Source organism: Copadichromis virginalis, linkage group LG23 (genome assembly GCF_057382275.1).
Source record: "Copadichromis virginalis isolate Kocher_CV1m ecotype Utaka linkage group LG23, C_Virginalis_male_GT1.1, whole genome shotgun sequence".
Classification (NCBI taxonomy): domain Eukaryota; kingdom Metazoa; phylum Chordata; class Actinopteri; order Cichliformes; family Cichlidae; genus Copadichromis; species Copadichromis virginalis.
The window spans coordinates 23,505,635-23,529,157 of NC_140639.1; the positions used below are offsets into that span (position 1 = coordinate 23,505,635).

The window sequence follows — 23,523 nt, forward strand, 5'->3', positions numbered from 1 at the left end:
GCAAAAGATGGGACTTTTTGGTATCTTGTAATGTTCAGGTTACAGGCTAATCTTCTTCTGACTGTGATTAAACAAATAAGTATGCATTAGGTAAATGCCAAACTTGCATGTCCTGCAGAATCAACTAGAATGTGGGACATTGTACCAAGATGTGGAACCTCGGACAAGGATTAAAAAGGATGTTCAGTCCCTCATACAGACACACATGCTGTCAGCCTAGTCAGAAGAGAATTCTCTGTCTACTTTGAGCTGATAGAGACCCAACAGTAACTGGAATAACCACTTATTACAACCAAGATGGGCTCCAGCAACAGAAGATCACAGTAGTTGCTGCTCTTGTCAGCTAGAAACAGGAGACTGAGACAGGCTCGCCTGCTCTGATGATTTGCAAATAATGCTGCAAAACTCAAATGGTGGGGTCAGAATTTGGCATAAACAACATTAAAGCATTAATCCATCCTGCCTGAACGGTTCAGGCTGGTGGTGGTGGTGTAATGGTGTGGGCGATACTTCTCACACCTGCCTACCTCAGTATTGCTGTTGACCAGGGCCATCTCTAAGATATCCAGCCTGGTACTAGCAAGGTTAAATTCAAACTGGAAGCTGGTCCTGAAAACTGAATAAATCAATTGTTAAATATCCTAGCTATGGTGAAAATATGGTTATACATCTATAACAACTGGTTAAAGTTAAGAATATTCGTGATTATGATTAACACAAAGGCTAATGTTGGCTAATTTGATTCGATTGTTCTTCCATTTTCAATCATTTAAAATTATAATTTTTTTCCTTCCCATACAGTCTATCAAAGAAGTGACCGGTTATGTGCTGGTGGCACTTAATCAGTTCGACTACCTGCCACTGGAGAACCTGCGGATCATCCGAGGCACCAAACTTTACGAGGGTCGGTACGCTCTGGCCATCTTCCTGAACTACAGACGGGACGGTCTGTACGGACTAAGGCAGCTGGGATTACGTAACCTCACAGGTCAGAGTTATGTCATGAGTGAAATGTATTTTGAACAATACGCTCAATAACCAGTATGTTCATGTGAAAACCTCTTCACGTTTCTCACTTATCTTATCTGAGAGGACAAATAAGGCAAAATAATTCATAAATAAATAAATAACCCAACCAAAATAAATATATTTTCATCATTTTAGTTATGATAATTCACTCTTAAAAAAGTGAAATGCTTAGCAATTTAAACTCCCTCATAAAATAAATAGCATCTTTTTTGTGAATTATGCATATATTTCCCAGCGCCCTATAAAACATGTTGCCGTTTTTGGCACTACGAATGCTTTGGTTTGACTTGTTTTTAACACCCACATATACAGCTTTAATAGGGCCTTTTTAATTAAGTCACAAATCGGAGTTCGACTTTTGAAGTACGTATCTGCCGTGCTGGCAAATTAATCTTCAGTGTTGCCATATAGAGAGATCAAATGTCTGTGAAAAGTCCTATTTTCCTGTCAATTACATTTTGTTTACACACTCCAAAATGGGCTTCTTTCATGTAGTAAGTTTTTGGAAGTGATTGTGCCATGTTTTATGCAACAGTTGCTCCCCTTTTTTTCACCCGCTTGTTTTTGTTATGTCAGCGTGGATAAGCTAAAGTGGATTGTATTTGGAAAGGGTAGCTTTTTGTCTGCGCTAAATTTATTTGTGCATAAGGTCCTTGAGTCGCGACCTCTGCATCAGCTAATCTTTGCCATTTTGATGTGACCCAGTGGTAGAGCGACCTTCCAACTGCACTCAGAATAACAGAAGCAAGGACTATGTTGTATTACAAGCTTTGAAATCGTGTTTTTCCTGCAACTGCTTCACTGTCTTACCGAATTACATCCCTGCCACTCAATTTTCTCATTATTTCTATTAGTCATGTGATGTTCACAGATTTAATGGCAGTGCGGCTGCTAAAAGGTTAGTTTTTCCCTGCATGTCGAGGAGTCAGATGTTACCTTTATCTGCCAGCTTGGCTCCAGCATTGCCATCCCTTCCAGAAAGAAACACAAGATGTCTCAGGAAGAACGCTGGCTGACGGACAACTGTCACATGTGATCTTAGGAGAAGCAGTAGAGTCTGGGGGGGTCATGTCAGAATCAGAATCAGAAACTTTATTGTCATTGTCAATGCTGTGTTCTCTTTTACAGCATAATTTGACGCTGTACTTTTGGGAACTGCAGGGAAGATGGTACACAGAGAGAAGGTCAGGAAGGAAAACAGAGTGTTCCAAGAAATGAAGGCGATGGCCAAGACTGGATAAGATGGTGTCATATTTCAGGACGTCTTAAACAGCCATTCAGCCAGTTTTTATTTTAACATATCAAAATATCAAATAAGTGTTATTTCACAATATAGTCGCTATTATCAGTATTTTTCCTTTATATGAAGTGGGGGAAAGGCAACTCAACTGGTGCCCTGCAATCAATAAAAACAGGCAACTTGTGTCACATGTTGACATTATGTCAGAAATTGCAATGAATCTGGGTGCAGAACAGAGCAGTGTGGGATCATGTTGACAGAGAACAGAACAAAAAGCAGAAACATCCAAAGAAGAGCTTTGAATGTCCTTCAAGAAGCCTGGAGAACTATTCCTGAAGACGACTTAAAGAAGGCTGCCTAAGAGAGTTCAGACTGTGCTGAAGAATAAAGGTGGTCACACCAAATATTAAATATCATGGTTGTTAGAATTGTACAAACTCTGTTTTTGCCTTGTATACTGTAATTAAATGTTTCAATAAATGTCTCCAACTATTTCCCATTTTCCACACAAAACACAAAAAGGAGTGGCTCGAGACTTGTGCACACCCAAAAACGAGGTGTAAGGAAACTGTATCAAAAGAAAATGAAAAAGGGTGTCATTCATTTCGTTCTGCATGAAACATGAATCTCTATCTGGCAGAAGAAAGGCGTTCCTGCTGTCAGAAAGGGCAATGAAGGTAAAAAGGCAGTGATGGGAACTGAAAGGAAACAACTCTGGACCTGGGATGGGCATTGTAAGCGCACACCCGGGGAGGCTGTCCTTTACCACATCAGAAAGATTGAGCAACTGAAGGAAAGAATATAAAATTGCTTGGAAATGAAAAATGTCAGTTAAGAACTGCCTGTGTTTGTCTAAGTCTCCTCATGCTCTGTATTATACAGTATCAGTCCATCTCGTTCATTTTATAGTTTAGTAAATGGGAAATGCCTGTTAACTGCTTGTAGACAAGACCGCAAAGGACGGATCACGAAGCCGTTTTGAGTCTGTAGACAGCTTCTGCTTTGTCTTTAATCTTGTTGGATTCTGGAAGAAATTTGTTGGATTCCTTTACTTCGGCAAAACAAGATGAAATTCTTGTTCTTCCAACACGGATGGAGCTAAATCTTCTCGAGTGTTATACCATGGCCAATGGGAAAAATCACATCCAACACGTATGTCCTCTAAAGCACAGCCAAAGGACAAAGACAAATGCATGAGGATCTGCCAGTGACTGACGATTGTTTTTCAAACCAAGGTATCAGAAGTAATTTGTTAGAATTGAATCAAATGAATTAATAATAGAAGATCATTGAGCATACGGTTTATTGTAGCACATTTAGGGTTTGGGGTTTCCTTTTTGTTTTCTTGCAGAGGAGAATGCCAAAACATACAAAAAGGGAAGGGTAACAAACTGGCCAAGCCACTGAGACGCTTCTGCTATATCCCACTTTATTGTATTTTGCCTGAGGTTTCTTCTCTGGCATCGATCTGCCTACTTTATTCCTCTTTCCTGTGGGCATTGTAATTTATCCTGCATCTATCCTGCACTCTTGCTTCAGGCAATTTCTTTGTCCGACGTCTCACAGACGAAGCAAATTAAGCTTGGTGTAAAACAGAAGTCACGTGTGTTGAAGTATTTTTGTTACGTCTTTGAAAGAAGGTTCAGCAGGAGCAGTAAAATGTTAGAAGCCCATACATCACCGCTGGTGTTCAGGAGGTTGTTTAGCAGAAATTTATAGTTGGCTCTTATGCCGTTGACTTTGCAGTGGTGTTTATTTATTTATTTTTATGATTGATGACCAAACAGTGGTCCATATTGAACACCTGACAGATTTAGTTTAATATGCAGTGTTTTATGGAGTTGGAACGCTGTGATAAAGGACTCCTGAGAGAGGACACGCTGACATCCTAAGCCAGTAAACCGGTAGGACGCCTTCCATTTCGACCACCCCTACAAAGAGAGCGAGGCCTAAGAGCACCTTTATCCCTGAATGACTCATGATGGGCAACACATTGCTCTTTTCAGTTCCTGTGCTGCAAATAACATGGACTGAAAGGATCACACGCAAGGTGAACAGGAAATGTCATCTCATTGGCCAGCTTGTGTTTTGATTAAGTCCTCCCCCCCCACCTTTTTTTCTCTCACAAGAAACAGCTCAAGCAGGTCCACCTGTTCTCTAAGGTGTTTTGTTTCCCCTGAAGTGAAACGATTGCGTGATCAGTGTGCTTCATAAGAAGCCAGGAACGAGACAATGATGCAATTACTGTCCAGCATTTCTGCGTCGTTCCATGTTATCGAATGACGGTAAGTCCAGTAGTTTTTGTGCAACTATCGGGCTGTTGACGGTGGAAGAGAAAGTGTAGGATCCTTTCCGAGTGCAAGAAGTTTCTCCCTGCATTATTTATGCCCACAATGCATAATGCACATCTCCAAATTTCTCTCTCCCCTTTTCTTTTTTTAACATTTTTCTCGAAGCGTTTGGAGATTGCGTCGAGCCGCAGAAGCAGAATTTACTTTGGGTTTCCTGCCTGTCTGCCTGGCACTCCTCCCGTGCCCCGTTTCAGCACATAATCAGGATGGGCGCTTCACAATGCTAGACTTTAGTCCATACCGCCTGATCCCAACACACCCCGGTGCCGCAATTAAGCCAGATGCATATAGATCAGTGCAGTTCCTCTTGATTCCCTCCACACCTCTCCCTGGGAAGAATGGGAAGTACAGTATCTCTCTCTCTCTCTGTTAAGCTGACAATTAGGCCAGCAGATTATTCTCCTTTCCTTAACGACGAGGAAGATAACATGCACATTTGCTTAGATTCATGTATGATGTAATGTACTCATTTGTAATTCATTTTCTATCCCACCACTGCGTCCGCCATATCTACAAGGGATGTATGCGTGGCCAAGGAAGAATATATTCAGCATTTCTCGCTGCACACAATACATTAAACAACAGCTTTTCGGCTACTTTATCCCTCTGTGGATTTAGTACACAGTAGGTGTCCGCAGAAAGCATGAAATTCAATTTGGCTGCGGAGTCAGTATGCATACAGTTGTGCAGTCTTCATGGCAGCGAGGATATAGAGTAATCTGTGTTAAAGTGACTCCTCTGATAGTGACTTGTTCAGCTTCACCCTGTGGTCCTCAAGCTCTTTCTGAGCCAGTATATAACACCCATAGGAAGCCACGAGAGCTGTGTGCATACATACACCACGGCTCGCTACACATAGCAGTGCTAATTACCCCATGCGGCGCAGCAGTGGGTATCGTAAGCACCCGAGCTGATGAAGTGCTGCGTGTGAAATGGTTTTCAGATCCAGTTTCCGCCTCTTTCTTTGCTTAACTTTTGCTTTGTTTTCGAGCTTATTCCCCCCCTCTATTCCTCCCCCCCTACCCTGTGAAATTGCCCATTTGGATGAGAGCCAAATGGCTCAGCATGCCCCAAAGAGAGCTCCGACTCCAACTTCCCATCTGGCAGCAATGCCCCCTTTGCCCGTGTGCAGAAAGCAAAGCACCAGTTTTTGCCATCCCCCTGTTCGTTTATTCTGACAACCTCTCTTCTTTTATCGCCCACTTTCATTCAGACTCACTGGGGGGAATAGTGACACTGCTATGTTTTCACAACCTGGCAGCATCCCAAGGATCCCCTAATTTAAAACTAATAATTTACTGCTGCTGTCTCGCTAATTGCAGCATTTTTGTGGGCATTTTGAATGCATTTAGGCCAAATTACCAACAGCAGTTACTGCTGAGATGAATTGATTAACAGACTTGATTATAATTAACCCCATATGCATCTTCATTTTTAGAGCATGACTATTGATTTACCAGGTCACGGGGATTCTAAGTTGTTTATCATTTTCACAGTCGCTCAGCTTGGCTAGATCAGCTGAGCAGATGGTGATTTTTCTTCGTGTTGGAGGAGATTTGTGAGCGAATGATCACCAGATCACTCCAGTATCAGTTGAATGCATCCTGATCCCCAAACGTCTGATGCTAATAAAGATATTCATTGGTATCCATTCTTTGACCCTCCAGTAGTGACAACAGTGGATACTGTGAGATATAGTTTCTCTCCTGGAGAACACAAAGATGTAAGAACCACGTTTTCCAGCCGTAAAGAAGTTTGCATCCCATGTACCTGCCGCTTATATTTTTTTTGTAAATCACTTTTTACTTTCACCCTCTGTTTATAAAAGTGGTTTCTTTTACTCTTTCTTCTCCTTGTCTTTTTGTTGTGTTCATGTTTCTGTCTTCCTGTTTGTCTGCTTAACTTCTGTCTTGTCTCGCTTTCAGTTGCTTCCTGTTTTATTTCATGCACTTTTTGTCCTTGCAGTTTACTTCCCCTTTTGATCCTTTTCCTCTCCTTATCATCTTGATTCAGTTCAGTTGCCACCAGCAACCACCAGTCACTTCTTCCTTGTGATTGGTTTTGTGACTACCAGACTGCCACAGTCACCCAACTTTTAGAAGTCCTTGTCTGTAAACACCAACTACTAGCCTAGTGTTAGTAAATCTTGAAAAAGTTTGACACTGACAAAGAACCTACACCTTCACAGTAAATGTTGTGACATATTGACTTTTAAGGTGAAAGTGAAGGTCTCCGTTTCCAGTCTGCGGAAACCTTTTCAAGTTTCATTGCTGCTCAGCAAGTAGTTGGTAGGTGTTTGCAGAATCTGCCCTGGCTGGGTACATAAAGTCAGTACTGCATAACCTCCAGGTACTCTTAGCAACTGCCAGAAACCTTCAGCCAGTCAAAGAAGAGTATGTTTGCCAGGAGATCACTGATGACAGCCACCTTCCTTCAACAACCAGTTACTAAATGGTTGTTGAAGATACCTCTCTCACCCAAAGTATCTACCAGTGGGTTGCCATCTAATTTCTAGGCTTTATCCCCGCTCATTGCAAAATAACACTTAAACACCGATGTGGTTAATGGTGATGCCACAGTGTCTATTAAAACATCTGTATGTAACGAACTGTTAACATAACCTGGTGCAGCACTTCACTGACGACAGTGAATACCTTGTGCATGATGGCAGCAATGATGCCAGGAACATAGGTTATGTGTACATCGCATTAATATAAAACCAGTAAGGTTTTGCATATTTAAAATGAATAAGAATCAGACATGCAAAAAAAGCCTCTGTGTAAGCTGCGCATTTCTCAGCTACTGAGAATGAGCAAACTTCCTCTTCTTAAGTTTTAGAAGTATAATAAAAGCTGGATTTGATCTATACAGTAAATCCCTGCAGTGGAGAGTACAAAGATCCTGCACATCAAAGCTATTACATCCTCTGTTTATTCTTTTTAAAAAGCATACACCTAAAAAGAGGAATCCTGTAGCTCATATTAAGACAACTGACTCTTGTTGCCTTTTATTCCTCCACGCTTGCCTCCATTTGTAACTTTTCCCACCTCTTCTTCATATCCCAAACTGGCAATTCAGAGAGATATGTTTGTAGACAATAAATGTTAGGCGCTCTTTTCCATTTTGCTTCCAGTTTCCAGCAGCATTCCTGTTTTCCCTGTTATGGAATAAAAAAATTAAATAAATATTGGGGTAAAAAAGCAACCATGATAATTGTGTTTGGAATTTGTATAGAAAAAAAAACTTCCAAGGCCTCTTTATTTAACATAAAGCTTGTGGTGTGATCTCCAAAAAGTGGTGTAATTACTGAAAGATCAAATAGAGCAAAAGCGGCTAATGCTAATACCCACTCACACTCTGGACTGTTATGAGGAAGAGGGAGAGTAGAGGGATGGGGCCCATTAATAATGAATCCAGTGTCATCATTAAGGCGGCAAATGATTAAAACATATCTCCCAGCTTCAAACGCTGCTTTGGTACCCCAGAAAATGCTGCAGTCGTGGATCTGCAAAGCAAGAGAGCCCTTCAGTCTGCTTGTGAAATAAAGTTTTGCTTTTTTTTTTCTTTCATCTTTATCCCTCTTTTTGGAGTGTTGAAAGACCAAAGCACCAGCATTCCTTTTTGAAAACAAAAAACACTTCAGAATTATGTAATGTAATGCAACCCGTAAATCCACACGTTTCTTACATATGAACTTTCATGCAAAGTCAGTTTGGAAATCATTTTGCAGCACATTCCTGAGGGCTCTTACTTGTGCTGTCACTTGGAGAAAAGGCAGCCGGGCCAAAAGAACCTCAGTCAAACCTGCTGTCATCCTGCTGTATGTCTGCACACAACAGGACGACACGTCTGGCTTTAATTTTTTCTTCTTTTCACATCTTATTTCCCATACTTTTTTCTCTTTTTGCACACAGAAGTCGCTGGGACTGTGCTCAGTTTTATTAGTGTAGTTTTTTCCCCTTTCTTTTCCAAGTTCTTTGACAGGAATACCCAAGAGGCTTCAGGGTTGTCTCCATTATTGGCTGTGGCATGTCTGGAAGGAGGGCAAAATGATCTCTAATGGAGTGGTAATAGTACCCCAGGGCAGTAAGCCTGCTTCCCAGTGCCCTGTTCTTTGATGTTTGGATTCACTTCCACTGGCTGACACATTGTACTTTATAGGTCAGTGTTAGCTGACCGTGGCTAACTGAGTTACCTGCACACCTGAAAGAACTCCCAGAGAGCAACAATGGCTTTATACCATAATACCATATAAAGCCAAAGAAAAGCCTGTTTGAACCCTCCCCGACACTAGTGTATGCAAAATTTTCTAAATCCCTCTTCTAAGGGAGTCTGCAGCAGTCGATCTATTAGTCATACGTCAACAGGCCTGATAGCAACTCTGGCAATGATGGCATTGATCTGTCAAGATCACCCAGCATAAACAGACTGACTCATCACTCCCTGCTAGCATGCACCAAGCTCAGCACATCAGAGACTGGGAAGTTACTTACCCAAGAGGCTTCCAAATCTACAAGTGGGTTTATATGAAGTATTAAAGACTGCAGTCACAGTAGAGTTTTTAATGTGATCTACAGCTAATTAGAAATAAGGAGCTTTATGTGTCACCATACTGGTTGTCAAATACTGCCTTTTAGAGTGCTAACAGTCTTTTTTTTAATAGCTGCAAAGTTCAAATTCAGAGGCAAGAGAGGTTGCAGCGGTTTAGGTCCCAATCAACAGTCCCACAGAGTGCATGGTCCAGTCACTCAGGCATAGCGACCAATTAATGACACCCTAGTAACCTGGTTAAATAAAAAGGTGTATTCCATGACTGGTTGGTAAGCGATTGCTAGAGGGTGGCTACTGACATAACCACTTTCTGGAGGAAAAATTGGTTGCAGAGACGTATACAGTGCCACACTGATTGCTTTGGTTGCTATCATATTGCTGCATTCACCCACGGTTTGCATGAAAGATGCCAAACGTTAGTGATAAGTGTTGGTTGCAGTGGCGATGCACTACTTATACATTGAAGATGATGATTTCCTGTTTCCAGTGTGTGTCACACTTTTTCAGGTTTCACTGCAGGTCAGCAACTAGTTGGTGAATGTGTGTAGACATGTCTTCCATGCAAACTATGGGCAACCATTACAATCTGCTAGGAACCAGCAACTGCAAGGTGGTTTTCGCTGCAGCATCATCCTCTTTGCAACCAGTTTCACCTTGTAACTCTAGCAACCACTCGACATCCAGCTGGTGAATAATTTTTTTTCTGACTCACTTTTACTCACTAGACTCTTGAATAATCAGGGCCAATCTTATCTTAGAAACCTCATGATACCGTGTCACCCTAACAGATCACTTTGCTTTTTGATAAAGTTTATACAGGGAGTGCAGAATTATTAGGCAAATGAGTATTTTGTCCACATCATCCTCTTCATGCATGTTGTCTTACTCCAAGCTGTATAGGCTCGAAAGCCTACTACCAATTAAGCATATTAGGTGATGTGCATCTCTGTAATGAGAAGGGGTGTGGTCTAATGACATCAACACCCTATATCAGGTGTGCATAATTATTAGGCAACGTCCTTTCCTTTGGCAAAATGGGTCAAAAGAAGGACTTGACAGGCTCAGAAAAGTCAAAAATAGTGAGATATCTTGCAGAGGGATGCAGCAGTCTCAAAATTGCAAAGCTTCTGAAGCGTGATCATCGAACAATCAAGCGTTTCATTCAAAATAGTCAACAGGGTCGCAAGAAGCGTGTGGAAAAACCAAGGTGCAAAATAACTGCCCATGAACTGAGAAAAGTCAAGCGTGCAGCTGCCAAGATGCCACTTGCCACCAGTTTGGCAATATTTCAGAGCTGCAACATCACTGGAGTGCCCAAAAGCACAAGGTGTGCAATACTCAGAGACATGGCCAAGGTAAGAAAGGCTGAAAGGCGACCACCACTGAACAAGACACACAAGCTGAAACGTCAAGACTGGGCCAAGAAATATCTCAAGACTGGTTTGTCTAAGGTTTTATGGACTGATGACATGAGAGTGAGTCTTGATGGGCCAGATGGATGGGCCCGTGGCTGGATTGGTAAAGGGCAGAGAGCTCCAGTCCGACTCAGACGCCAGCAAGGTGGAGGTGGAGTACTGGTTTGGGCTGGTATCATCAAAGATGAGCTTGTGGGGCCTTTTCGGGTTGAGGATGGAGTCAAGCTCAACTCCCAGTCCTACTGCCAGTTTCTGGAAGACACCTTCTTCAAGCAGTGGTACAGGAAGAAGTCCGCATCCTTCAAGAAAAACATGATTTTCATGCAGGACAATGCTCCATCACACGCGTCCAAGTACTCCACAGCGTGGCTGGCAAGAAAGGGTATAAAAGAAGAAAAACTAATGACATGGCCTCCTTGTTCACCTGATCTGAACCCCATTGAGAACCTGTGGTCCATCATCAAATGTGAGATTTACAAGGAGGGAAAACAGTACACCTCTCTGAACAGTGTCTGGGAGGCTGTGGTTGCTGCTGCACGCAATGTTGATGGTGAACAGATCAAAACACTGACAGAATCCATGGATGGCAGGCTTTTGAGTGTCCTTGCAAAGAAAGGTGGCTATATTGGTCGCTGATTTGTTTTTGTTTTGCTTTTGAATGTCAGAAATGTATATTTGTGAATGTGGAGATGTTATATTGGTTTCACTGGTAAAAATAAATAATTGAAATGGGTATATATTTGTTTTTTGTTAAGTTGCCTAATAATGCACAGTAATAGTCACCTGCACACACAGATATCCCCCTAAAATAGCTAAAACTAAAAACAAACTAAAAACTACTTCCAAAAACATTCAGCTTTGATATTAATGAGTTTTTTGGGTTCATTGAGAACATGGTTGTTGTTCAATAATAAAATTATTCCTCAAAAATACAACTTTCCTAATAATTCTGCACTCCCTGTAGTTATGGCTGGATCCGGTGACCCTAAATCCTCCTTTAGTTTTGGTACAATAGGTCTAGGCTGCTGGGAGTGATGATGCACTGAGTGCTTATTCTTCAATTATATTTGGCATGCAGACTGGAGCCAGGGATCGAAACAGCAACTTTTCAACCAGTAGATTACCTGCTCTACCTGCTGAGCTACAGCTGTCCCATATGGAGGCTGCCTGATTGCTGGGGATTCCTCTGTATTATTGTAGTGTCTTCACCTTCCAATATAAAGCACCCTGAGGCAGCTGTTGATGCGATTTGGCGCTATAAAAATAAATTTGAATAGAAATGAATTGAATAACATTGTTAAGCATTTAACGGGACTGTTTGATAAATGACTTCTGAAACATTTTTCTAATGAATTCAAAAGTTAATAAATGCACTGTGGTTACAAAACTAAGAATTAAAGGCAATAATGCAAAAAAGCAGTCATTTTCACAAAGTCAGACGGTGAGTAAATTGTCCCCTGCTTTCTCCTTTGTCGGAACATCGATACTTTTCGTGCTTAAACTCAAACAACTGCTATTCAGAGTGAAACTGCTGTGTGGCGAGCCCGTATGAGTCAGCGTTTCCACCCGGCACTTCTTGGAAATCCAGTCTAATCAAACTAAATAACCGTGACTTCATCAAACTTGCTCATTAGAGCTGAATTAATTTTTCGGGAGATTAGAATTGCTTGTGACCAGAGTCTTGTGTTCCCATTCTAAATGATCTGAAGCACAAGATGTAAGCATCGTTTCATTCCTTAACAGAGAGAGAGAAACCTCAGTGTGCTCGCTGATGTGATACAGGACATTACTTGACATTGCTGCTGTGTCAGGATGATGTTTTGTCCATCGGATGGGTATGTGAGGTTTTTTTTAACCACTCTTAAAGACAAAACGAGGCTGTATCCGGTCGCTGTCTGAGAGCAATTATATTCAAAGCGGCTGATTGTTTGTCTCGCCCACGAGCCTCGCGCCACCCTTTTGACATTGCTACATATTTGCATGCTTTGGGCTCTTGGAGTGGTGAAGGTGTGTTGTGCAGCTTCCTCTCTTCATTCTCTCCCAGGCGTCCGTAACCCGTTTGACTTTGTGCTTTAATGACATTTTTGGGTCCACTATTTTTTAAGTCTTCCCCCCTTGAGATTCCCCAAAAGAATGAATCCATTAGAGTGTTGAGCAGACCAGTGAAGGACTGCGTTTGCATCTGCTGAAGAGGCCACGTAATCCAAAGCTAGAATCCAGCAGAGGGGGGAAAAGGAAGTGTCCTGCCGGACTGGCTCACAGTACCTGACGCTAAATATACAGTAGAACCAGATGGAGGTAATTTACTGGTCATAGTTGATTTGCTAATGCCTGTCTGTGTGTGTGTGTGTGTGTGTCGGTGTGTCCTAAATTACCCAAGTGGAGGGATGAGTGCTGCAGCTCTGTGCCAGAAAATGACAAATTGCCCATTTAGCCCATTGTAACTGTCAGTTCCAATGCAGAGGGTTAGTTCTGTTTTTAACACTTCTTAAGCATTCTGTGTCATGAAAATATGTAATGAGTCTAATCTGAATTACAAAACGCACGTCAGGGCTGACAGAGTGCATGCATGCTCGTGCACATTTTTCTGCACCTCTGAGGAGAACTTTTCTTTTTTCTCTTCTGTTTTTTTCTGGCACCCTGACTCCAGAGTGGACATTTAATAATAGCCCACATTTCAAGTTATGAGCTCGGCCGCGCAGGCAGTTTTACTGTCTTCACAGCTCCCCTATGGTCCATTCGTAGCGCCCTCTAAATTTAAGTTTGATGTTCTTATCTTGGACAATGTACCAAAACACCATTTCCAGCACAATAATAGAGCAGAAAGTGGACTGACTGTCGGGCTTAATCCGCTGTAAAACGGCCTATCACTGGTGTTGGAGGGGTGGACACAGCAACACGGCCTGCAGTTCTGAGCTTGTTTGTACTGTGAAGCTGGCAATTTCTTTGATGAGTGAGTTCCTTGACCTCGAGGTCAGTATATATAGAAGTAAATCACTTTTTTTTTTTTTTCAAATTTCTCATTTCTTTAAGTTTATTTTCACTTTAAAAAAAACTAATCAAACACCCTCACCCAACACACACGCACGCACATCATCGGCGTTGGCTATTGACGACCGTTCGTTACCCTTATTAGTATTCAGCGGCTCTCTCATGGTGTTTGGCTGACTCTTTTGTTTGTCCGCGCTGATTGGAGGGGCCTCTGGTTAATTTAGATGCAGGGAAGCCGGTGACAGAAGAGGGCTTATTAGGGTGAGCCCATCCGGCCTTAAGTGCAGAGTCTCCAGTTCCATTTTCATTTGCCTCCATTATTGAATTTGCTGGCTTCTCATTCACCCTGATTGCATTTTGTGTCACCTCTAAAAAAAAAAAAAGGGGGGAAAGAAGAAGGTAGAGCTACTGTGAAACTCCGAAGGGACGCTCACACTGAGATGGTTCTGAAACCAGTTTGAGAAACGTCTCTGAAACTTTTCTTAATCTCGATGGCTGTGGAACCTGTGTGCCTGTGGGTGTCAGAGAAAAGGATGAATTTAGGAAAAAAGGGGGAATGTTTATGTCCCTGTGTGTGTTTATAACGTAGAGAGGGAGCGTGACAGATGGGTGGAGCAAGAGTGGGCGGAGGAAAAGAAGGAGAGTGATGGCAGGGATTCATTTAGCGTCCATTGAAGCTTTAGAAGTTTCAAAGAAAAAAAACAACAAAAAATTGTCATCTCTGCCGCCTCCGCCTCCTACACCGCTTCCATAATCTCCTAACGTGAAGCATTTTTCATAAGGATTCATCGCAAAACAATATCATTCGAGACTGCGAAATTTAATCAGGGGCTTTAAAACACAATTATGGTTATCAGGGAGGACACGGCTGCGAGCGCTCCCGGATCGTGGAGGAGGAAGGAGGTTGGGAGGGTGGAGATGGTAGAGTTGCGGTGAAGAGGGGGGATGGGGCGGGGGGAGGCGAAGGTGGAAGGGGGGGGGACCTCCCCCGCACTGTCTGCACCCCAGCGCTCCTCTCCCATTTGTCACCGAGCGCAATATCTCTTTGGCTGGCAGAGCTAATAATGGAGAAGTGTGTGTGTGGGGGGGTGGAAACGGGACTCTGGAGACCCACCTCCGCCTTCCCGTGAAGATCAGATAAGTTCTCCTCAAGTCAGAGGCCCAGAGCCACCGCGGATTTGCTTGTAAGGGCTGTATCATTTATAAGACGCAGCAGGAGCGGTTGACAGCTTTTTAGGTGTGTGAATAATGCAGGCCTTTATAAAAATGTGCAGCGGCGGGAGCAAAAGAAACGTTTTCCCCTCCTCCTGGAGAAGAACAACGCTTTACCCACTTTGAGCTTAGAAAAGTTCACTTCATTTCGGCCGCTTTCACGACCCGAGCTCTTTTGCTGATGTGTTGCTTTTTATGTGTGTGTGTGTGTGCCTCCAGGCAAACCAGTGGTTGTTTTCTGTCTCTATTATCTTGGCAATCTGCAGCCATTTATCTACCAGCGGCTCGTTTGCAGGCTGGAGACTTAACAGTTATTCACGGGATTTGGAAAGTCGTCTTCACTTAAGCAGCTACTTTCTCAACACACTGGGTTGTTTTTTTTTCACTCCCCCCTTTTTCCCCCCTCTTTATAGCAAACATGCTCCAAGGCACTGTACAGTAAAGTTCTTCACAACTACACACACACAAACACACACGGAGGGTTTCCTCGGGGACCGACTGCTTGTTTTCTAGTCACATCATGTTTTCACCTGAAGTCGTGGGCTTTCTAAGTCTTACTGTAAATTGCCCGAGCAGAGAAATCCGCAACTTTAATTACGGCGTTTTGATTTTGCTCAGATTGGCCAGGTGCATACACATCAGTGCACACTCAGATCCTGCCAACCATAGTACCAATTAACTATGCGGTTCATGCGCACACACACAAACTCGGGATTCCCAAACACTGTGTGTCTTTTGTTCAGGAAATCTTTTTGTTCTCTCTCTGCTGGAGTGGAGGCAAGTATATGGCGGGCATTCCAGCCATAAGATAAAAGAGACTTTTTTACACTAGAATGAAAAAATGAACTCTTTATTGTTCCCCTGGTCTTACTGATCCCATTGCGCTGTATGCTTGTAGCCTCCTGTCTGTGTGTGTGTGAGTATTTGAGTGGAGTTCAAAGTGCTCTACGATGGATGCCAGTTGGCTTAGCACAAGGGAATTTTGTGGGTGGATATTTTGTGTTTTTGTTGTGGATCCCATTCTTGGGAGGATGGTGGAAGTAGTCAGACTAAGGTAACCACTTTTTGTTTTATTCTGTCTCCAACTAAGTAAACTGTTAGTTCAGTCATTCCATTAAACTCAGCCGCAATCCCAGCAGATCAGCTCTTCTCGGTGCCATCCTACATCTGTGGATTTATGGGCTGATACTCTTTCACCAATCCATATTAAAGCTGCTTTAGGCTGTTGAACCCTCTGACGTGCAGGCCTCGAGAGCAGCTGGCAACCCCTAACAACTTCAACTCGCTCGGGAAGAAAAATATATTCCCCAATGGATTGGCAAGCGAAATCTGGAAAACTCCTTGTGATTTTTTGCTTTGTTTTCCACATTCAGATTGCTGTTGTTTGCTGTTTGCATGGAAGATGCTGCAAACAAATCAGTACTAACTTACTGGGTGATAGAAAAGTGCAGTGCAAACCGAAGACCGAGAATATTCACCTTCAAAGTTGTGCATCACCACTGGAGCCAACACACTTCAAAAGGGAGAACTTTTACTTTGGTTTGTGTCACACTTTTCACACCACGTTCTCTGCCAGCCTCTCTCCCTTCTGACGACTGGGGTCTTTTCCCAAGTAAGGAGATGCACTGCAGACATATTTGGTGTCCAAGACCGTGGCCATCCAGAACTTGATCCCAAATTTGTCTGGCTTGGTTGCGATATACTGTGTGAATGGACAACGAACCTTGGTAGGGAACAGCTGTTCATCTATGGTCATGTGTTCTCCTGGAGTGAAACTCTTAGCACAGTTCTCGTTGAAGCGTGTCCAAATGTCGGAGATCGCCGCAAATTTGTCCGTTTTCACCCGTTCTGCCTGCGCGTCCTTGTCATCAAATCGAAGGTGTTGCATAATTGAAATGAATCTATCTCAGGGCATTGTCTCTTTGATTACTGGCACCAGAAATCTTTCTGACCAGCAATCCACAATGACACCAACAGGACACATAATTGCTCTTACAAACAGGATTGAAATGAATGCCATCAGTTCATGAATTGACAAATTCCAGTCTGGCTCTGTTCTGCGGGCTTGATGTACCGCGCACTCTCGATGGTCTGCAGCAATCCCACGTCTAAGAGGCAAACGAAGCTTTGGAGCACACTTGTAATCTTACGCTGTCAGAAGATGCAAGATAAACAAATAGAAAATGGTAAATTTGCATGAAGCTCACTCTAAATGGGTTTATTTATAAATATCATATGTAATATGGCAATGACAAACCTTAGCAGACTCTGTGGGTCCAGCTTGCGCAGTGAAGCACGAGCGATTTGCTACTGCACTGGGCATTCCAATGTTCTCCTCAACCCACACAGTGCTGTCTTTTGCCGTGTGGCTCTGGCTGGGCTTCCCAGTATCACGGGGCCTCTTCTGTGGAGGCATATTGGGTTCTTGTTCCGTCTCCTTTTCAGATTCTTCTGAGGAGGTATCAGTGGCCTGCTGGACAAATGAAACCTCTCCTCCATCAGAATATGCTTCGTCCATTTCCTGAAGCAAGGCAAAGCCTGTTGCGCGGAGAGGTTCTTCCTGCGTGGCAGTGATACGGAGGCCATCCTGATGTGTGTTCTCAGAAATGCAAACAAGAAATGATTCTCCCGCCTGGGTCAGTCTGCTTTTATGCACAGCACTGTGCTGTAGTCAAGCAATGCCACTTCCTCACATACACAGTGACAATGGAACAATGGAAGATCTGTGCTGAGAGTCAAGGAAGGTGTGAATGTGTGTCTTTCATATTTGCAGGTCAGTCAATGTGTGGGATATTTTGTATAGATACGGCAGGCATTTCTGAAAGTTGTAACACAGAGGTTAAAGGAGCTTGTAAAGAAAAGCGTCTGGACTTCTTAAAGAAGTCTTTTTTCCTACTCAGAAATCTACCAGTGACAGAAGCAATTGTAAGGAGGTTTTAGGTGCAGCACCATATACCTCCTTGCTGCGAGTTTTGTCTTGTTCACACACCATCTTGTCTGGGAATACACATTTTTCCATAGCAACCTGTAGTTGCCAAGTGTTCATTGACCAATCTCTAGGGTTGCATGACCAAAGCCTTAGCAACTGATTTGACTGGAAAATATATGTTTTTACCTTTGACTAATGGTTTCCAGATGGTCACAGACCAGTCTCTACACTTATGTGAGTTGTGCTTTATAATCACTGTGCATTTGCACATTTTGCAACCCACCTCCACTCAAACTCATTCTTTTACCATTGCATAAAGCCTTCTCTTTACTTACAAGATGGGTAAGTTGGGTGGGGGCCTTGCTGCTACTTTCCATGCCCTGTGCTCTCTCTCTCTGCCTTACGCATTCTGAATGTGTTCATGCAAAGTTGGGGCGATCCTCAACACCAAATATAAAATATCTCAAGCAGAAATGACTTCCTTCTTTTTACTTTTGATTATAGTTGGTCTGACTGAACAGTTAGATTGAAAATCAGCACAGCAAACAGAACACAATCTCTCTGCCTCTCCGTTTCTGTAACTTTACTTCATTGTCTCTCTAGTGAGTCATTATTTTCCAGAGTCACAGATTTGTTGCCGTTGCAGTTGTGTAATGTTCATCAGTGTTCCCTGAAGAGGTTGCACTCTAAGAAAATGAAGGCAATTTGTTTCATTCCCCAGTTCGGCACCTTCTGTCATGCCAGCTGTCAGCGCTGTGTCACAGGCCACACAGAGCACCAGGAACTGATGCATGTAAATGACTACAAAGAGCTTACACGTCTCTTAGACAACACACATACACACACATACCATAATTCTGAGATAAAAGACAATGTTCAAACAATCCTTTTGCCTGCTGAGTCTCCAGTAAAGGCTTCTTGAAAAAATATATTTGTGAAGGATGACAATACTTGTAAATTCACGCAGCATTAATTCCCTCAGCGCTAAACCACATTCATGCAATCCTTTCCTTTCAGTTACTGTATTTCCCTATTTTTAAAACAAAAGATTATTTACTCTGACTGATTCTTTCCACTGTGTTAAAAATGCTCTTCTGTGTCAACGCTGAAATACTGTTTGTTAATGCTTCAGGATAAAAGTCTTAAACATTCACAACTTGAGGTTCTGCAAGCTGTTAAAATACTTTTGACAATAATGGGAAGGGATTCAAGTTCACTGGACCCAAACTGATCAGCCTCAAGATTAAAACCACATTCGTAATATAGTGTGGGTCCCTTCCCTTGCTTGCTGTGGCATTGGCATACAACCTATGCAGATGTCCTGTGGTGTTTGCCACTGGGACATTGGCAGCAGAGTGGGTGATCCATGGATTAAGCTTGCTCCAGCTTCTCAATTGGGCTGACACATGGGGAGTTTGGATGCTGGGTTAATACCTCAAGCCTAGTTTATGGTCACTGCATTGGATGTTGTGCATCACCACAGCCTCTTAACCATTTGTGCTGGTGCTTGAGAGACAAAGCGCTCGCTTCAATCTTAACCTGAATGAAAGGTGTCGCAACTCAGGCGCAACCACTAGGAGAAAAAAGAATTGAGAAAGTCAAAACAGGAAGCAAAGTGATTGTGGCGTTATTTTCAGAATTGTCTCTAGACAGTCATTTATGTTTGCAAAATCTCCCTCTCTGTAACATAAGAATCATCCCTCTGGTGACTAAATGACCATCTGAAACGACACCAAAGCGAAGAATGGCAGTCATAACGTCATAAGAGCAGTAATGTTGGGTGTTAAGGAGGTGTTGAGTTCTTTTTGGGTTTTCTTGAGCTGTTATTTGAAGTTTTTGTGGTGCTGCTGGGTAGTTGAGGTTGTGCTTGGTCTGCACTAAAGTTGAAGTTGGTGGTATGTGTCAAATTCAAATTCAAATTCAAATTTAATTTGTCACACACACACAACCATACACAGTATGACATGGGGGGTGAAATGCTTGTAGCTGTTCAATGCCCGACCATTAAATGACAGAAAAAGGTTTTACAGTATTTACAATTTACAGGTTACTACAAAATTTACACATTAACTTAGAAATTTACAGTAAAAATGTGCAAATAGCAGAAAGAGATTATAAAGATTATAAATTACAGGAAGTGTGCATAAAGAAAAACCAGAGTGCGTGTGGTGATGTGATGTGTGTGAGAGTCCAGTCTTATAGTGACGTGTTTGGGAGAGTCCAGTCCTACACCTGGTTCAGGGCCCGAATAGCCTGGGGGAAGAAGCTCCTCCTCATTCTCTCTGTTTTGGCCTTAAGGAAGCAGAAGCACTTCCCAGACCTCAACAGTGAAAAGAGTCCATTGTTGGGATGGGAGAGGTCCATCATAATCTTCCTAGCTTTGGACTTGCACCGCTTGGTGTAGATGGACAGCAGGTCAGGGAGCTCTGATTGAATGATGCGTTCGGCCGAGCGCACCACTCTTTGCAGATCTCGTCTGTCGTGCTTAGTGCTGTTCCCAAACCAGGTGCAGATGTTTGCCGTCAGGACGCTCTCGATGGTGCAGGAGTAAAAGTTCTTGAGCACCTTCAGTGGCAGATGGAAGTCTCTTAAGTCTTCTGAGGAAGACTTTCTTCATGTGCTAATGGCTGTCTAAATGACTCGGGTAAAGTTTGTAGCATGCGTGCTTGTTGTTTTTGTCTGCTTCCACTTGTCTTTGCACTAGGATGATGTCGGCGTAAATGTGCAGTCATATTCATTGTGTTCCCACTAGTGCTGTCAGTGTTAATCAGAAATGACGTTAACGCCACAACACGGCAAATCTCCATTAACGAGCTACCGCGGATCGCCCCGTGTGTGGGGCTGGACGGCCAACACGTTAACGAGCTAACTGCGCTAACGCAGTAGTTCCCACCCATGTAATTGAGCATTGCGTGGCACATCCGACATACTGTTTTACTTTAGTCCATGACGTGCTTACCTTCAGGGTCATACGTCACATGAAAACCAAAGGTCACATCTGAATGAGGGTGGGGGAGGTTCAATTTGCCACAAGAGCTTAACTTCTGTCTTGCTAGCTAGCGCTGCGCTCAGTGGATCTGCGCTCGACAGTGCAGCCTAGGCGGAGTAGTCGAACGCAGATCCACTGAGCTCTCAACACAGACAGCATCATAAGAAGAAAAGTTGATAAAATAAATGAAAAATTTTGTATTGTTCGATACATATGCGTACCGAACCGAAAGCACTGTATTGAACGGTTCAATATCGATACGAGTATCGTTGCACCCCTAGTTATTTTCTCTTGCATAGTCTAAGCTTAAGGTACTCGCATTCTAAACATACCACGGAGAGTGCTCTGTGAATCATATCCATAAAACTGCAAACAACATGAATGTCTCTCTGTAGTGGAGAATTTATGGCATTAAAGTATCTAAATTTATAAACAACAATCCGAACAAGTCGGAGACAATGTATTCCACTTGATTTATATGTGAGGGGAAAAAAAATCTCAAGAGGCTTCACAGTGCTCTCCGCATTTCGCTCTCAGTCACTGAGTGATTAATTGGCATTTAAGAGGTAAAGCTGCAGCTTAACTCTCCAGCTCTGCCGCAAATGTGAGGCTTTGTCGACCTGATGCAACTGATCTCCAAGATGCTCTTTGGTGTTGGACAGGAAGTAGTTATTGGGATTTTCTGCATTTATGTAACAAATTTCTCACTTTTGCCTGATTATTTCAGAGGCATTGTTTTCTGAGTGTTTTAAAAGCTTCTGGCTGTGTTCGTGTGTGTGTTTGTAAGACTGTGTGTGTGCTTGACTCACGGAAAAGAGGGCATCCGACTGTGAAAAGAAAGAGTGATCATCTCGATTTCTCTGTTCCCCATGCTCAGCAAGTCAGCCCATCACCGGAGTGAGAAAGTGCTTTTAATGCTGGAGAGGATGGGTGGGTCTGAAGGGGGTGGGTGCAGGGTGGAGGGTGACAAGTACAGAAAGATGATCGTAATACAAAAGGGCAGTGTGGATGGCCCGAATGCACTCAGCTTGAGTTGTGTGATACGTGACACACCCGCCCTCGAGACAAGACAATAACAGCAAATGCATGGACTCATCAACCGAGGACAGATCACTATTACGGACTTATTCATCAGCATAATTAGGGAGAGAAAGAGATGTGGGACAAGTGGCTCGCAGCACTGATGAAAGCTCATCAGCAGGCTCCCTATAGAGCTATGGCCACTGATTGGTGCTGGGGCCATCATTGCCTAGGACCTACTTCAAAATAGAGGCTCTTCGCTCTGCTCAACGACAGTAAAATGAACTTAATTGGCTTGCGAAAAGCAGCTTGGCACAGGGATCATTTTTATATCCCTAACAATCTGAACACTTATTGGCCTGTTCTCTACTATGTAAGTGTTGGATACACAATGCAAATAAATATCTCAGTGAAATCTTAAAATGCTGCTCTTACCTCGAGTTTTTCAAAAACATTTGTTCCTTATTTTAGTTTCTAACTTTGCATAACCGTTCAAGAGTCACAGAAACATTGTCAGGGCACTCCAACTTTATTTTCCTTCCCTCACTAATGTCAGTGACTCACTGCTTCTTAATGTCAGTGATCTGAAAATTAAAGTCAGTGCTGACCCCCGCACCCCACCCTCCCCCACCTCAGAGAAGAGCATAGAAAGCAAACAAAATGTTGAATATAATTATAGAAGCTGGGATGTGAAAAGGTTACTTCCACATCCGCTTCCACAGCATTATGAGGTTTCCTCAAGTGTTCAGCCATTAATTTCAGACCTGTGTTTTTGCCCTTTAATTGGTTAATTTATCAAGTTTAACGACAGCTCCCACACTTGTATTCGTTGTGCAGTTTTGTTTGTGCTCCAGAAAGTTCTCAGTGATAACTGAAGGGATACATATCTATTGATATGTCTGACTTCAATATACCCAGTGGACTGTCATGATAACCTATCGTATAAACTCTAAGGGGAAGAAAAAAGAAACAGCTTATTTACATTATCATTAGAAAGGTCATAAATACAAAATAAATACTACAAAAATCAGTAGTTGCCTGGTGATTTTATTGATTTTGTTTTTTCACATTAAGCAACCCATTGCAAGCAGCTGAAGTGGACACATGGTACCTCAACCTTTGGGCAAACACTTTCAGTCAACAGTCTGTGGCACAGCTATTTCAAAGGCAGCAAGATCAAAACTTAATTGCACACTTTCACAATAATTTTGATCATGCCATAGTCTCCAATGCTATGTAACTCACTGGCATTTTGGCTGTCCCTATCCTGTTTTTCTAAGCTGGATTTCATCTGTAGACAGCATAAAACATGGGTGTAGCTTCCAGGTCTAAAAAGTGAAGCTAAAATGGAAGTGCCTTAAGCATGCATGTTTTTTTAATGGCCACCAGTGGTTGATACCAATAGAGGTTTCATGAGTTACATCATGTGCATCAACTCGATAATGAACCCATCGCGATGTGTATATAAAAATCAGAAAAACAGCTTCATTTAATCAATTTAAATCCTAACATTGTTTCAAAAAGACCCTAAATTGAATAAGCAGAAGAAAATTAATGGATGTTTCAGAAAGAAGGAGGAGTTATGTTCATTGGTTAACAACCTATAATCGACAAATTATTGGCCAACGAATGTGCTGATTCACCATCAGTCCTGCCCTTCTCTTGTCATATCCAGTTTTGAAACACCAAAATGGCCAAAAGCAGCTTGAGCCTTCAGAGCAGGAGCTGCCCTTCCTGCTTTGGTCAGCTGGAGCTCAACTCATGTGAGAAAGTGGTTTTCATAGTGATTTGGTCAT

General features: G+C 42.6%; 1 protein-coding gene across 4 annotated transcripts in view; it reads left to right on the forward strand.

Annotated features, from left to right (window-relative positions):
• Nucleotides 1–23,523, forward strand: part of LOC146680923 (receptor tyrosine-protein kinase erbB-4-like) — a 376,413-nt gene that overhangs the window by 223,503 nt on the left and 129,387 nt on the right. For all 4 annotated transcript variants that reach the window (XM_085447520.1, XM_085447517.1, XM_085447519.1 and 1 more), the window contains exon 3: nucleotides 802–988. In XM_085447520.1, coding sequence (XP_085303646.1) covers nucleotides 802–988 — 187 coding nt within the window. The remainder of the gene's footprint in view (nucleotides 1–801; nucleotides 989–23,523) is intronic.